We start from the raw sequence: 17385 nt of genomic DNA, 5'->3' as shown, positions 1-17385 counted from the left end.
ACTGCGTTAGCAGCATAAAAGCCATCTGCCCTGAGCCTGGCCTGGCGGTGTGAACACCAGTACTGCGTTACCACACACCAGACAGCCCCCCCAGCTGGCCAAGCAGACCTGGTTCACCTTCCGCTCCACAGAAAGGTCTCACTGGTGAGAGGAGCAGGCTCACTGCACTGGCAGCTGCGCCTGAGACAGAAGATGCTCTGGGAAGTGCTTCAGAGAGCTCTGGAGGCACAAGGGATGCAGGGAGAAGCCCACCATAGAGCTTTACGGCTGATGGGGTTCCACCAAAGAGACCGTGGCTGTTCCCCCTCTTCCCAAGACACTCGGCACTGGGTGATGGCCCGTTCATGTGCTTGACAAACACAAAACCCCAGACACTGCTTTTTTTCCTAAAGGTTGTTTTATTGTAAAACCATAAATACAACACTGACATGAAAATCCTCAAGCAACGGATGCTTTCTTACAGTTACAGTTTGTCTTCTGCCTTGGCATCAACTCTGAAAAGAATGTTGCAGAAACACGTCTCTAAGAGATCTCCAAATAACCGAGCTCTGGCCGGGAGCGCTCAGCTCGTTTGGAAGCTAAGTGGAACTATTCCTCCTCTCTCGTGGAATATTTCCATTCAGACAGCAACAGACTTGTAAAAACAGCAACATTTAAACACCTTTTTTTTTTCTTTAATAATCCTTTTCATTTGACGTCAGTCTAAGTTTCAAACAGCACTGAATTTATTTAGCTGTAAAAAACCAAACCAAACCAAAATAAAATCCTAAAAAGAAAAAAAATCAGAAGAACTTGAGTTGGCCTCAAGCGTTCATATATCACAATGAAAATCAGCAACTCAACCCCGTGCAATATTGCTCTCTAGTGAGTCATTCGATCCACACCAACAATACATGAGACTTCAAACAGGTTTTGTTTTGTTTATTAACACAGCAAGTGTGACATTAGATAACCTTTTAAATACAGTACATGGTACAGCGCGGGGCCAGCTGCCCGCACTTTTCCCCATTATGAAGACAAAGCCAGCGGTGGCGGTTTATAAAAATATTGTGTTGCTACAAAAGTATAAATTAATGCTACCGGTATTAAGAAATATTAAACACATAAAACTTATAAGGATTAAGAAAAATATTCATTAATACCTGTAGAAAACTCTGGCCTAAAAAAGATATTTTTTGTATATTTTTTGTATATTTTTTTTGTATTTTTTAAGATGACATGAGATTCTTGCACTCGCAGGTAGAGACACACGCAGGTGCATCTGTGGTATTGCCTAGAACATCTGCATCTACGGAGAGGAAGGGAATGCACACAAGTTACGGAGGGGTGGGGGTGAGGAGGGAAAGGAGAACATTAATCGTTTGCTCGATGAAACAACAAGAATTCAGCTCCCAACAGGAGGTTTCGAAAAAAGAACATATGAACAGCTTCTCTTTTCAGACTGGCTGCAAACAAGGATTTCCTGATGGTTTGGTTTGTCGGCATGACACTTTCTAGCTACGGCGTGGACCAGAATCCTCACGCTCTGGACGATGTGCGTTCCTCCTGCACTTACAGCCTTGGCTAGTCACCTGTCACCAATGTTTGAGTTCATCCATTATCAGTTTTCCTTTTAAATAATTAAAAAAAAAAACACATTAAAGTCCCAATAAGTTTAAAGGGACCATGGAAAACAGCTCCTAGGACTGTTGCTCCTTCTAGAATACACGCCTCCTTCCTTGAGTGGAAAGGTCCTTCTCCACAGATAGCAAGAAAAAAAAAATTAAAAAAAATCCCTCTTCCCACCCTCTAGCCCGCTGGAAAAAAAAAACCATCCTATCCACACATGCTGCAGAGACCACCACAAGAACCCCCAGAAGACTGCAAACGAGCATTCAAGGCCGATGAGGCTGGAAGTGTCTTTTTAAGGAACTTTGGTTGTAAAAAGCAAGGGTTTGACGTGCCTGTACTCATCAACTCCACTAAAATATTCCTGTCGTTAAGGCCGCACTGCTCACTCGGGTACCAAGACGCTGGAGCGATGGGAAGGAAGAAAATCCTTTCAGTCAGTGGTTGATGTTGTGCATGAACGAGCCCCTGATGTGACCCGTTTCAGAAGCTATTCTAAAAAATTCAACCTCAGCTGCCTACAGGTCATTAAACCCTACAGGGTCTACCGGACACCGTTGTCCAACGCGAGCTAAGCTCTTCCGTCACGTTATACAACAAAGGGCTCTCACAGGAACAGTAAAAAACCCAACTAACCAGCCAAACAAAAACCAAAATCAAACAGAAATCCCCTAAACATCCAATATATAAAATTAAATTTCAGGGCAATACACGCTCATTGGTTCACCATTTCTGGCCTAGCATAAGCAAACTGTCCCACAGCGCTAACGAGGCATCCGACGCGGAGCTGTGCTTGGGATCACCTCTCCCTGGTTTTGTTAGGGTTCATTTTCTTCAGTGCCATTTCCAGAGCCCCCAGGAAGATGACAGCCCGTGGCATGGGGACAGGTCCCACGCGCCGTGAAAAGGGAGTTCTTATTGCTACGGGGCCACATCCTCACCAGTATCTGACACAGGACCTCGAGTCTCAGCCAACGTTTCTGGGCATTCCCAACGGATCCCAGGGATCCAAGATCATGCTGTAGCACAGAAAATGCCCAGTAGAAGCAGCAAAACATTTAATACTCTCCCCCACCCCGACTCTTTCACCTTGGCAGTATAAGGGCCGACAAGACGTGCTCCTCAACTGGGGTTTTCTGCCGGTCAGCCACCTCCCTCCTTTACCAAACCTGGCTGATGTTCATGCTCCAGCGCTCGGAAGGGCTTGGTGCCGGTGCTGAGTGAGAGGATGCGGAGGAAGATGCTCTGAACCCTCCTGGACCTACTGGGCAGGACTGGACTCAGCACGCAGGCCATCCTTTCCCACCTCTCCAGCCAGTCTCTTTTCTCCCGGCCAGGTCCAGAGCAGCACCGCGCCGTATGGAGTGTGCACCGTGGAGCCAAACAGCCTTGTTTTAAAGGACAGGGCTCAAAAAACATTCCTGTAACAGACTCCTCCCAGATGAACGGATTTCTTCTCCCTGAAAAGGTTTCCCAGAATCTGCCTGTAGTGTCTTTTTGTTCATTTTCATCCCATTGCTCCTCATTATTCTACAGGGAACAGCTTGTCCTCTCCCATGTGTGCTGCCTCTGGATGCTCACGGGAGCTCCTCTCCCCCTCCTTCAGCCAGAGACGCAATTAGAGATCGGAGCCTTTCCTCAGCACAAAGCAGCCCTCCCAGCCTTCAATTAACTTTCTGGCTGCTCTCAGGAATGACTGGCTGTCGATTCATCAGTCCTTGGTGCCGACCAGAAACGCACGCAGCATTCTCTGAGTCGCACAATGTCTCAGTCACCCTGCTCCTGTGCAACACCATGGCTTGCCTACTGCGGGATCCAGAAGGTGGAAATGGTCCCTCAGGCTGGGCATGGCTGAGTGGACCCATCCACCAGCGCGAACGTTATCTGATAATTTCTTCTCACGCTAAACCTTCCATGTTATAGCAGGCAGCTGGAGAAAACCAAACCAACCGACCCGAGACATCTCACTGCACGTTGTATTAACTCAGAAACCACAGTTCAGAGCTCAAGCAACTTTCAGAAGTGTCCTTCCTCCATGTTCTGTAATTCCCGAGCTTTGAGAGTATCTGCCACAAAATTTGCAAAATTCACGTAAGGGCCGTGACTCCCTGAGCTGCCCCTGGACGTGTTCCCTGATCAGCAGGGAACACCCAGACGCACAGTTAAACCAGTGCAGGTGGTTCATGTGGATGCTTAAACCAATTTATCATAAACTGGCTTAACCAGCAATTAACAGACAACTGCATTGGGCAAACCCTGAGCTCACCGTTGGCTTTCACAGAAAGTTTTCCAGATTGCACTCGTTCAATACAACCAAATCAGTTTTCACAGAACAGGCATACAGCTCTGACAAAGGGAAAAGTTTACTTTCATCTGAAACCAACCCAGGCACAAGTCCCTGAGCCCGTCTTGCAAGCCAGAGCACAACTACCACCTACTGCTAGAGACAGGGGGAGGAGAGATGGACACACGAGACAAATCTGGGCTCCGTGTTCTCCGCTGACCCTCCGGCTGCTGTTCTCACACAGAAATCTCCTCTTCTGAAGAGTTCTGCCTTTGTCTCCCACTTTCTCAGTTTTCTAGCAACAAGGATCTTCTGATAGGACTGGGACACCCTTCACTTCTACAGTTCATCTTCTGCTAGTTCTTGCTCCCCACCTGAAGATCATAACCCCTCCCAAAGCAAACTGTGAAGTCAGAAAGAGAAGTCTGCAAGGTCAGGCACGGAGTAAGCAGCAGAAACCAAAGAGTGCCTGGAGGACACACACACCATTTTTGTATCCCAACACATTTCTCAAGTGCTAGTAAAGGAAACAAACAAGCAGAAGGCAAATTCCCAACATGATCTACCAGAGGATGACCCCAGTTCTGAGGACTTCTCCCAGCTCAAAGGAAGCAGAACCTCATGACAGCTCTGGCCAAACTAAGAGACCCTCTCCTCTCTGGCTGTCCCCCACAGGATGGGCAGTGCTCCTTAGGGCACAAGCACTGCTCCACACCACTGAGCCAATCATGGAATAACACCACAGAACACCTTGGGTTGGAGTATCGTGGCAAATTAAGAGCTTCCGAAATTCAGACCTTGGTAAAGTGTCTGCTCCCTAGAATGCAAATCCAAGGGAAGAGGGAAGAGGGAAGGAGAAATGGGACCAAAAGCTTGGCATTTAGGGTAAACACGTGTGCTCCAGATGTGCTTCTCTCCTTTCAAGGAAGTGTAAGTACATTAGACAAGGCAGCCTGTCAGCAAACACAGCTCCTCTGAGCAAAACACCCTGTAACCATGTCTGAGAGTCATGAAAAGCTGCGGCATCTTCCACTCAGTCACTGGGGAAGGAAGCTGTCCAACCAGCTCCTCTCCTCACCGACTGTCCAGATTGCTCCGTTTCAGGGCTTTGGGTTTTATTTTGCTTTTTCAGCTGCTAAGTTGAGTTTTTAAGTCTTTGGGAGAATCTCATCTACCAGACAACACCGCATGTTTGCTGAACATCCATCATTAGTGCAACTACAACCAGCGTTGTCCTGGAGGTGAGGGTCACCTGGGTGGGGAGAGGGCCAGTCAATCCCTCTCTTTGTCACAGCAAGAAAGCTCCAGAGCTGACGCCAAAACCACACTGCAAGAAGGGGAAGTGGAGATGGCTGGGAGGTAAGGGTGGAGTGGCTAGGAGTTAAGGGTGGCTGTGGCCTCATGTCCTGCTGCCAGCGATGGTCCAGCTCGCTGCTCCCCACAGCCTGGCACCTCATGGTTGCACAAATGATTGCAGTTTTACTTCATTCTCAACTCCAGGGCTTTAAACTGTGTTAGCTCTGCTTTGTCTACTTCCCCCCCTTAATGCTTTGCAGACCCCACACAATGAGCCCGGGCTGGCAAATCCCACAGAAGCCATCAGCCTGTCCCTTAGCAAGGGAGTGCTGGGCTTCGGAGCTTTCTGCCAGGGTTTGCACACTTGCCTGAGCATGGAACAGCCCGCGAGTGGCTCTCAGGGTCTCCGTCAAACCAAGCAGAAAGCCGTAACGTGCCAGCAGGAGAAAGAACTACAAATGCTGGCACCAGTCCTGCCCACCAGCTGAGCTGCATGGTACACACTCTGTGGTCTCAAAAGCTAATCCTGCTTTAGAGTCATCCTCTAGCCAAGCTTTCCTGTGGCAGGATACCTCATGCTCCTCAGTGGGTTCCCTGCAGCCGAGCACAGATGCTCTGTAACTGGCACACATCTCAGTTTTTTTTGTTTGTAGTTTGAGACTTAGTTACTGTTTATTATCGGTTTCTCGCACACTGCAAGTGCAAACAGGGGTCAGGGGGGTGCAGGCTGTCTTTTAGCCAAAACGTACATTTAGGAGACAACTAGCTTTGCCCTGATGCCAGTAACAGTGCCAAGAGGTCAACCCACACGCCAGACTCACGCTACTAGTAGGTCCTGCTTCCAGGCTGAAAAGGGCAGGACAGCTGGGTGCAAAGAGGACCTGGAGCTAGGAAGGGTTTCCAGCACGCAAACATCCCCTGTCTGAGCCCACGGCAGTGAAGCTGTCAGTTAGCGCCTGCCAGGTTCAAGGCATCTGCACGCAAAGCCTGAGAGATCGGTTTGCCATTTCTCATGTCTTGGGACTTGCAACCTCTACTACAACCAGAGATGGGCAGGTGGGATCTTGGTTTAACATCTGCTCAACAGCAGCACCTCAGAGAGGGCCCCATGTCTCCCCAGCGTGCTGTCAGCAACCAGAAAACACCCCTGCGCTGCTGAGGGCTTCAGCCTCCGGCCTGCCTGCTGGGAGCCGAGCGAGCCCACGCTCCTGAACCCGCCACGCTCTGCTCCCGCTGCGCGCGCTGCTCCAGAGCACGCCGCTGCAAGCAGGAGAGGTCACTTCAAAATAAGAACTTGCTTGAATTTGCCTCCGGGATACAAGTCCCAGTGATGAAAAATTAACAGTTTGGCACCAGAAGCTGGGAATTGTCCAAGAGGCACCAAACCTGACAGCCTGCAGAGATCCCATCCAGCAGCCCGTGAACCGCGCCTCCCGGCACTGGGCACAGGGAGCACTGGTCTCGGCAGACAGCAGCGTGACTGGGATGTGTTTGCGTTATGATGATCTCTAATTGCATTTGGGGTGAGGCAGTAACTGTGAACGTTTAACGGCCCGTGGCCTTCCTAGCCAGAACAATTCAGCAACATAACAAGTAGTGTAATGCACCGTAGGTATTAAAAAGACATTCGTGCTATGAGAGGAAACCATTGCAAATAAAATGGGGAAATATTCTTTGCACTCAAGCAGGAGCACTTACATTCAGAAGGATCTTTGAGCCCATGCACTTCTCTAAGCTTCCTTCAAACCCCAGTTTGACAAAACTGATAATCTTTGTTCCCCTGAAAAATCATACACCTTGGTTTGTCCTTGGCCTCGTGAAGGTTATTCTGAGTGTGTGTACTGAGAAACCTTTTCACAAAAAGCTTAGGTACAAGGGTTCTCAACGGCAGCTGGCAGACCCCAGCAAGCTTGCTGGTGGCCCACAGACATCTGTGCTGTCACCACGTGCTTGCTTTTCCTGATTTCTAGCTTTTCCATACAAGTAACTGCTGTGGCTCCCATAGGATATTATTCAATCATAGATGGGCTACTCTACAGCAAGTCTGAGAACATCTGATGTACAAAATTCACAGAGAAGCTAATTAACACTGGGAATTCAGAAAAGAAGTTATGCTGTAAAATAACAAATCCAAGAAATGTAACAATTACAGACATTTTCTGCCATGAACCATTTCTCTGGGTTTAAATCAAACGTATAATCACTAGCTAACATCTTAAACTCAAAACTGGGAGTGGAGACAGAAGAGTAACTTTTGTTTTTTGGAAAAAAACATATGAAAAAGCTAAAAATAAAATAATAAAAATACCTTAAAGTCTCCCTTCCTGATTTCTAAAGATACCGGTGTTCATAAAACACAGCTGCCCTGATAACATGCACCGAATGTCAAAAGGCGGCAGACAAATGCCCTCAAGGTGTACAGTGATTCAAAGGAGCAAAGTCCAGTGCAGAACTGGTCTGGTCAATGTAGTCTGATTATCCATGGCAAGATGGCCCAGGGGACAAGAGGAAAGGTGGGGTGGAGGAGAAACAAAAGAAACTTCAAGTCACTTTAGATCTCAGCTGCCTGAAGACTTTAGAACATCAGCCTCCCATTGGTCTGCCCACTTGAAAACATGAGAAAGTCTGTCAAGTCCACACACTATCTACGGAAAGGAGCACGCTCCTGGCAGAAGGCTGTCTCTCTCACGTGCTCAGCTTTCCTTTCAAACTTAATTTTATATATATTTATATTTTTATATATATATAAAAAAGCACTTGGTTTCCAGGGGCATTCATAATGAGGTCCACAGTGTTTAGAACTTAAAATCTTTTTCTTTGTTTGGAACAGTGTTTTAGAGTTTTGTTTTAATTAAAAGACAGTCTTAAAGCATGTTGGACTTCAAAAACATGAGTTTGTTCATGTCTTCTGGACTGAGTAGCCGTCTCCTTTTGATTAAGAGAGCCTGCTCACACATATTTACACATTCGCTTCTGGCACCAACAGCAGGCACTGCTAGGAGCCAAAAGGCTAGCTTGGCTAGTTTGGTATGCTTTTGGGTAACGCACGACCAGTACTGAAACAGGTCAGGGGTGGCCTGGAAGAGAGGTTCTTGCAAATAATCATAGACTTCATTTTTCCCGAACCAATCTTCTTCCTGAGCTGCTGTGGCCTCCCCTGCTGCCCGAGGCTTCTTGGTTGAAGGTTCAAATTCTGTTTCTTCTGCCCAGGACTCTTTCACCTCATTGATCAGCTCACAGACCTTGCCAATGATCTCTTCGTGCTGGTATGGTGGGACGGGCCGCAGCTTCTGCTGAGGGTCTAAGATCATGGCTACCTTGTGTGCTGAATGAACCCTGAAGTTCTCCTTCAGCGCCTCCAAGAAGAGGTGGCAGAGTTTGCTGACTATGCCAGCATCATTAGCTTTGGAAGTGAACAGTTTCTCCAGTTTGACGTAGGTGGGCAGTACCAGCTGCAAGGTGGGCCGGCTCTCGTTGCTCAACTCAATCACTGCCTGTTTCACCGGAGCCAAAATGGCTGCCAGGCTGCTGAGCAGGTGTTTGTTTAGGTTTTGGATGAGGTTCATCTTCTTGGCCCTGCTGTAGAACTCGCAGATCTGCTCGTAGCGTTCGTGGACGAGCAGGAGGGAGTCGGTGACCGAGTTCCAGCAGGGCGGGGGAGAGGTCTCTTCCAGGGAGCCAAAGGTCTCCTTCGAGAGGCCTGTGGATCCCGCCAGATCTTCACAGACATTCAGGAGCTCGATCACCTCGGGCATATTGCAAGCCTGTAGCGTTCGCTTATTCAGCACTCTCTGCACTACTGAGTTCAAGGCACAGGCCGAACAACGCAAGCACATGCCTGCCTTGGAGAACGCAGAGGAATTGACCTTGCAGTCTGTGACATACACCGTCCTGATCTCTGACATCACAAACTCCGAAAGCACGTTCTGTACCCAGTGGTGGATAAAATCACCATTATCTTGAATGTCTACGCCCTTAATTCCCAGGACGTAGCTCTTGATGTGGTTGCCTTCCACCTGATAAGCTGTCAGGATGTAGCAAGAATCGGGGCCGACGCTCTGCGAGTGGCAGGTGACACCAATGCCAAGGCACGCGTTGCTGCCCAGGGCGCAGGTGACCTTCACCTTCACTTGGTTGTACATCCGAGGCAAATGCTTCAGAGCCAGTGTGTTGAAGTTGCCAAGGATTTCGGTGACAGAGAAGGCACCATAGCGAGCTCCGCTATCCACCAGGGTCTGCGCTAGCTTGATGAACTCCTTCCCACTCACCACGCTCAGAGCCCCAAGGTCAGTGCACATCACCCTCAGGAGCCTCTCGGCAATGTTCTGCCGCTCCTTCTCTGGGATCACGCTGTTCCCTACCGAACCGCTCGCAGATGCTGCAGTGAAATAGGAGGGAGAGAAAGTACCAGATGAGAACTGCTCCTCTGCAACGGGAGAGAGGACAAAGTCACAAAACAACTCTGAGAGAGACCCAAAAAGGTGGAACATGCCCAGATGACGGCAGAGAGACCTCCAACCCTGGACTTCTTCCCCCATGGGCTTCTGGACAAAGGAATCTCCAGGGACAGGCCTTGCTCTTGCTTAGAGCAGCAAGGAGATTATCTGCATGCTTTCGCTGGTGTGGGGACTGAGACCAAGCACACACTATCTACTCACAATGCCTTAACCAATGGCATCTCGATGGTGTTCACCGAGGAACTGCCCAGATAACTTATAACCACGTGTGCTGTTCGCTATCCAGGTCTATGGGCTGGTGGCCACAGCTTAGCCCAGCTGGAAAGCTGGACATGTTTCAATTTTTGTGATTTGAGCCTTTTATTTGAGACAGTTACTTTAAGAGGAGCTGCTTCCTCCACTGTCTCAAATAGTGCTAAAGCCCAAATTTCCACTTCTTCCTCTGCAATCCAGCAATTCCACTTTTTGTGGCTGATGTCAGACAATGTGAATGTCATTTCTAGCCACATCAGAACACAAAAGCATCATGCTTTTGTACCACCCTTCCCCCAGGCTGCTCAGCTCAAGGGCTTTGGAACCGATTTCCCACGGGGCTGTATATTACCTGTTCCCGTGGTGAAGCACCAGCTCACAGGACGAGGTGGGGATGAAGCCAGACACTGGCTGCCTGCCATAGGCAGTGACAGGTTACGCCTATGTCCCACTGTAACAACGGGATTGATTTTTTAACATCAGGCCAGGAAGTCTGACCTTGGATCGGAAGTTAACTTTTTCTCCAGGAGTTCCCAAATGCATCTTTCCTTACAAACCTTTCCTACCACCTCCCCGGGATTCCCAGAACCTTTTGCGTACAAGCGCTCCTGCAATGGGAATGGGTGCTCTGCTCTGCAGGACAGTACAGGAGTTACGGATGAAACCAAGTGCAGGTAGGCGAGGACAAGGGCCTTGTGCAATGCACTGCCGTGAACTCTCTGACAGTCACTTGTTCACAGCGCACCGGTAGGCCGTGACGGAAGAGCGAACACTGCTACGTACTGTTGTTGGCGTTATTTCTTTGGAGCTGTGGTTTCCACTTTTCCTCAACGACAGCTAGCGGTGATCTGGGCTGGCTAGAGGCAATGTTGTTCTCGTTGTCAGCTGTGGGGCAAGAGACAGGGAGGTGTTAGAAGCACAAGATAATAATACTTAAAGCACAAAGACGGGGAAACAGTACCCATCTGCCTCGCACGCACTTGCGGCTCCCTTAACTAATCTGGCACCAACCTACTCCACTCTCTGTGGCTTTCAGCAGTTTTCAGTGACGTGGCACAGCACCGTCAGAAACCTGGCAAACTGTCTCTGCACCTCCAAGAACGTGGCTGAAATGACAGCAGCTGTTTTTGTGCATCAGGGCTGATGCCATCAGCACACCCTCAGAAACGTCTCCCCATCAGCTGAAGCTGCGCACCAGGAGGAGATGTTCCTCCTGCAGCCTGACTTGTGCAACTTGCTTGCTTCTGAAATGAAAGCAGGTGTAGCAAATATTTATCCTCTTTTTTCCTTACTGCCTCTCTCTGCACCACAGGTGGCTTCTCTTTTCTTTACTGTTAAGCACTTTGTTTTTCAAGCTATGCTCAACTCCTCTGCATCTAAGTATCTTGCTGCAATCTTCATACACGGTTTCCTTGCACTGTAGAGAGTGTCAATCTCCTCTCGGGCAGCTCACTGCTGCCTCAGACTGGAAACAAAAATAAAAAAACCCCAAGTTTCTGCAGTGTGGCCAAAGATCATTCCTCCATGTGGATGCAAAGACACCAACCGCCCTAGGGGTCTTTGTGTTCATGCTCCCGGTTGGGCATACGTAACTGGGCTAAACCCCTCGGCTGCCAATCTGATGGCATCTTCAAGGAAACGCAGTCAAGATCAGCAAATTCTATATCTTCTATGTTTTTTCCCCTCCTGTGCCCCAAAAACTTCTCCACACCTTCTAGAAAAAAAATTGTAGTTCTTAGCATGCTTCACTATGAAATTGTGCTCTGAAATAGGCTGGGAAGCAACAATAAAGTGCACAGTGAAAAGAGGTGGAACAGGAAGGAGAAAGATGGAGAGACTGATGAGCAGACTGTGGACAGAAGGATGGAAATAAAAACTGAAAAGACAAAACAGGTCCTTTACTCATCACAACTGGACTCCTCTCACCTAATTTTGGACTTCTCTATTAGATATGCCTCTCTTCAAAGTGGCCCCTTGGGGTTCCTTTTACGCTCAGTGGTGCAAAACAGGCTGAAGAGTGTGATTCGTTCACCCAGGCAGAGCTAGATGCCTCCTGTAGTTTAAGATCCATCAGGCTCTGAACTCACCTGGAGTCAATGGCTTCTCCACTGCTTATAACGGGAGTCCGAGTCGACCAGCTCAGGTGGCAATGTCTATGGCCTAGGCACACTAGCAAGCTGTGAAACGAATCCTGCCTCTGCGCTCCAGAGAGCAGAGCAGGAATTAGAGGAACGCCTCACGGGGGCACACACGGGCGCTGGGCTCTGCAGCCCAGGTTGATCTGGTGCTGGGCAGAGCAGGGGGCTGCCTATCAGAACAAACACGAGAGGGTGAGGTTGCTCTCCTTCATGTGTGGCAATGACCTGGGAGAGAAGAGAGACCAGCAAGGATCTGGAGATAAGCAATGATGTGATGAAACTCCAGTGCCCTCTTCCTTAGGAGGAAGTCCGGTCAAATTGGAGCAGCTCTGCATTTAACTGCTGGGACACTCAAACCTCGCTGACAAACAGCCACAGACGCAGTTATTATCAGGTCTGGGCACTGCACCGTCCACAGACCGGGTCAATAACTGAGAGTAACCCAGGATTTGACAGAACTAGGGTAGACCCTGGGACTGCCTCAAGGACTGTATGAGTCCAGGGAACTCACTGGGGCTGGTACCTGGGGAGCACTGCCACGCTCAGGACCGCAGCCCGAGGTCAGTCTTTGCAGGAGTGGAAGAAACACAAAGAGCAGGAGGTGCTCCAGTGGATGCCAGTGATCCCATATGACACATCACTTCTCCGCCAGCACCTGCCCAGACCAAGTGCTCTTCAGCTCATGCCACCACTGTCCTCAACTGCAAACATCTGTGAGCAAAGGAAAATGCTGGATATTGCCTAGTAACTTTGTTCACGGTTCAGGCCTTCCTTGTCTTGGGGAGGGGAGAAATCCTCTGCATTTCATACCCCCAACTCTTTTATCTATTTCAAAATAATAGGGGACTTATTATGTACAAATATCTGCTGGCATTCAATATGGCATTAATGAGATTTGTGCATTTCAGCCTCTTCTTCCTTATCAGGCAGTCTGTGAACTACACAGATCATGGTTCTTTAATTTCTCTTTGTGCCCCCAATCCTTTAATCCACGTTCAGCCCAGTTTTCCTTTCGTTTTTCTAGTTCTAGATTGCAGGAAGGGCATTATACGGCAGCACTCGACCTGAACAAAGTACTCTGAAGGGAGCCAAAGCTGTATATCGCACAGCGTAATTACAGAACAAATTCCTCTGCCTGGTGTTGTGCTGTTCTATTTCTGCCGTTCAGCCTCCCATTTACATTATAATTGCTTCTTCTCATTGTGTAGCTGCTTTATGGAGCTATAATCTCTTCTCATTACCTTCCAGCCTCCAGGCTCAGCCCTCTGAATGAAGCAGTATGTCCCTGCTTTTGCTCCTTGAGGCCAGCAGCACCATCCCTGTCTTCAGTCACTTACGGGAGGTGGTCAGGGGGTGCATCACATTTAGTTGGAGATCAGCCCTTTGCATCAGACGTGATAAGCCAAACTGCACTCCTGAACGCATTAACTGAGGGAGTACTTGACCCATATGGGCTTCTTGTATCTCTGCATCCCCACAATGAACATTCCTTGAGCCAGGCACAGGGGCTGGTATAACGGCTACCGTGCCGGTGTCCCCAGTATGTGGGTTCCATGCCACCAGTTCTGCTGACTACTGCAAGGACTCTGCACCCCTGGACCTCAGAAACGTCATGCCAATACTGTTTCTTGGACATGGGAACCTCCAGGCTCTGACAGGCTAAAAGGCAACAAATGGTGACCAGAGTAACTGCGAGTCCTGGGTCACCTCCACCACTGCTCTGCCCAGTACAACACCCAGGGCCAGGCACCCACCAAGGCTGCCTGTAGCCTTCACACCTCTTTGCTTTGTTTTGCCCTCGTCCCACAGAAGCAAACACCGTGCCGCTTGCCCCCAGTGCACAGATCTGGAGGAGAGGCCGCTGTTCCCTCCAGAGAAAGGCTGGAGCGCAGGACTGGCAAGTACCGTGCACGGAGCCGCCACGGCGGGGGCCAGCTGCCTGCACTGGGGGCAGCGTGGGTGACGCTGGAGAAAGCAGGTAGAGAAGGCACAGAGAAGCCTGCTGTCACCTGTACCAGTGAGACACTCAGGGGGAGGCAGCCAAGCAGAAGACAGTGACTTACAAACAGAGCAGGGAGAGATGAGAAAATACAGAGTTTAACCGGAGTAACCCTGAGGTGGAGAGAGGGGATCTCTGCTGACATTACCCGAGTTGGACCACCAGTACCCGCTCCCTCCAGCCCTGTTCTGTGCCCAAAATAACCCAGGTGAACCAGCCCAGAGGGCATGGGTTATTTGTAAAGAAGAGAGAAGGAAGAGCTGCAGACAGCACTGGCTTTACAGTTTCAACAGCTCACACCTTGCCAGTGAGTTGCCACTCTCCCCTTTGACACCTCAGCCTTGGTCCCCACTCTGCAGCTCTTCAAAGAGCTGTAACTCAAAACGCTGCATTTCAGTACCAGAGGCAGAACAAGGAACAAGACGGGCAGGACGCAGCTTGGAGGCAAGCAGAAATTGCCATTGGCAAAGAGCAAGAAGAGACCCCAACGCCAGGGAGTGACAGCAGCCATGACCTTGAGCAGAGCTTCACTGCTCCTCAGGGTACCATGAAGTCCAGTCCCTCCACATTAACCAGCTTATGCTCTAACAGAAAATAACATCCACAAAACTCACACTGTCCTGTAACAACTCACCCTAAATGTCCATTCATAACATTACAAAGATGATAAATAAAGTAGCTGCTGAACACACAAACCCACTAAGATTGGCCAATGATAACTTAACCGGAACCGAGGAAACACATAAACGAAGAACTCAAGGAATACTCATTAAAATTAGAACTAAAACTAGACCACAGAACAAGATAAGAACTTTGACTAGAATTACTGTTACAGAACAGAAAATATGCTTTCCCTCAAGCCACTTGTCCTTCCCTGCCACTCTACTCAAGGCTTTCCTGTGAAGTGAGGGCAAATTCAAGCCCTGAACGTGCATCCCAACAGAGCAGCTGTCTGTCGGAGAACACAGGTCTGTCTCATTAATCTGTAAACCTGTGTTAATTCATTTGGATTTTCATTCAAGAGGAAAAGAAAGACAAAAATTCTGCCAATATAAAAAAATAAATCCTATTTCTACATTTTGAATATTGTGAACGCTGCCTTTGAAACAGCTCTGGCTTCGAAATTTTAAAATTGTCTCTTATGTATGGAGATAGAAAACAAAAAACGTGGCTTAGAAACAAAGTAGTGGAACCAGTCCTTACAATTTTCTTTTGTAGATAGCTGAGAAGGAAACGAACACAACTGTTGAAACGGCAAATTCCTCTTCTGAGAACACATTTCAGCCCTTTGCAGAACTCCAGGAGACACAAGCACGGAAAAGGACTTGTGTAGGCAAAGGCTCCGCTGCCCTGCAAGCATTTCTGCTTTGTTTGCTTCAATGAGAAACCAGGAGGAGGGATTTAATCCGCTGTTGAGTGACCCATGAATGCAACGAGCATTCCCTAGACACCTTGGCTAACGGGAATCGGTAGTTTGACGTGCTCTGTGCTAGCATGGCACGTTTCTCCCTACGGAAAGGAGTCATATTGACGATACGCCCTGAGCCTCGCATTGTTGCAGCCACTGCTACATGTGTCAGCCTCTGAGTATGGTTTTTGCTGCAGGTGAGATTACTGGGGCTTTGGAAACCGTGAGCACTGAGAGCTCTATTGACACCCAGTGGGGTCAACATCAGGCATCAGCGCAGAATTTAATTCTCCGCTTTAAGTGAGTCGAAGTGCCCAGCTTACCTGCATGGGACTGCATGTGCTCCAGGAGATTGTTATAAAACTGGAACTGGATTCCACAAGCTCCACAGGTGTAAGGCTCTGTTTGGGAGAAATCAGTTCAGAAGAATTACACAGAGTATGCAGGGAAGCAGCACACGTGCGTACTTCAGTCTGTACAGCAGTGGGGCAGGGCCTGAGGGCCCGGTCCTCGCCACCTCAGCCCACGTGTGCACGGCACAGCAGCTCCTTAGAACCGAACCCGCGGGGCTCGGGCTGGGATTCGGGAACGTGCCAGGGCACGTCACTGCTGCCCGGGCTGGGGTCAGGCATTCATTCACCTGCTGCGCTGTCCTGCCACGAGAAAGCCTGGGATGGCACAGGGACGGCTGTGCAACAAAGCGAAGCACCTGCCAGTGTTTGTGGGATCTCAGTGAAGCTGCACAAAGATCTGAGAAGCTACACACTGACCAGGGTTTACTAGCTCATGCCTGCTGCAGGATAAGCATATCCTTGCTCTTTTCAAGCCTGAAACCAAAGCACAGTAAATTAATTTTCCATCCAGTTCTGTCAAATTCCAGTCTCTGCTGCCTTTCCAGAGGAAGACAAGGAGCACTGGTTGTGCAAAATCCTGTTGTTCAGAAGCTGGGGCGAGGAGAAGTGCCATGGGGGAACTCAGCTTGGGTTTTTTGTGGCTGTCAACAAGCGCAGCGAGACCGGGGAACGGTGAGTGCCACTGGGCTTGGTGGCAGTAAGTCACGGGGGTTAAGTGGAGGTGGAGGGGAAGAAGCACAGGAACCAGAGCTGTGCCAGAGGGCTGAGAGCAGAGCGGGAGAGCCATGTTGCCAGAGGAACACGGATGAGCCGGAGTCAGGAAAGAGCTGGGTGCAGAGCTCCCTCAGGAGCTGAAAGACACGTTTAGCTCTGTTCTAACAAGTGTGTTTAAAGTGCACTTTTCCCACTGAATTAACCTAATAGCAAATGTTTGCAGTTGCAGTTTAAACTCATTAGTTGAGTGTATTAGTTGACAGACGTAATATCCAGCTACAGTGGCTGAAATAGGTTAACACTGCAGTTTGCTCCTACGCCTCCAGATATACCAGCACACTGCCACCACTTGTGCTGTGGCATTTTGTTCTGTAACAGCAGAATGGACAAATGCAAGCATGTGGCATAGAAACAATTCTGTATAGAGATGCTTGGCACACAGACAGTGTAAGGCCTATCGCTACGGTGCACCAGAAATCTGTATCTGCATTCAAAGGGAAAAACACACTCTGCATCAACGAAACTTAAGAAATCTACTGCCCACAAGCAAAAGCACCAGCATCCAGGGCGCAAGAATCAAAACACAGGAAAGCACAGATTATAGCCAAGTCAGGCTTGTAAGATGTCTGCCTCAGGTAGCAAACCCCAGAATTCACCAGGTGGCTACAGGAAGCTGTGAGGAAAAACACAAAAGAGACGATGAACGGTTCATACAAGCTATATTTGTGTGTCGTAAGGCTGAACCCCCTGCGGTGCCTTTCCCACAGAACCTGCAGCTCTCCGAAAAGACGGGCCAGCTCTGCCTGCAGGAGCTGTGCTCAGTGCTTCCTTTAACTCAGCGAATTTTCTTGTGGTGCTGCTCCTGTGCTTTGCTGT

At 49.0% G+C, this 17385-nt stretch overlaps 1 protein-coding gene across 2 annotated transcripts in view; it reads right to left on the bottom strand.

Annotated features, from left to right (window-relative positions):
* Nucleotides 1–5278: 5278 nt before the first annotated feature.
* The window catches only part of ZNF618 (zinc finger protein 618), a 157959-nt gene continuing 145852 nt past the window's right edge, over nucleotides 5279–17385 (bottom strand). For both annotated transcript variants that reach the window (XM_086763639.1, XM_086763640.1), the window contains 3 exons: nucleotides 15766–15843; nucleotides 10681–10782; nucleotides 5279–9566 (listed from right to left, as the gene is read on the bottom strand). In XM_086763639.1, coding sequence (XP_086619765.1) covers nucleotides 8053–9566; nucleotides 10681–10782; nucleotides 15766–15843 — 1694 coding nt within the window. In that variant the 3' untranslated portion in view covers nucleotides 5279–8052. The remainder of the gene's footprint in view (nucleotides 9567–10680; nucleotides 10783–15765; nucleotides 15844–17385) is intronic.

Source organism: Chlamydotis macqueenii, chromosome 20 (genome assembly GCF_036417535.1).
Source record: "Chlamydotis macqueenii isolate bChlMac1 chromosome 20, bChlMac1.mat, whole genome shotgun sequence".
NCBI lineage: Eukaryota > Metazoa > Chordata > Aves > Otidiformes > Otididae > Chlamydotis > Chlamydotis macqueenii.
Note: the sequence above shows the minus strand (reverse complement) of the source record. Positions and strands in the feature narration are given on the sequence as shown.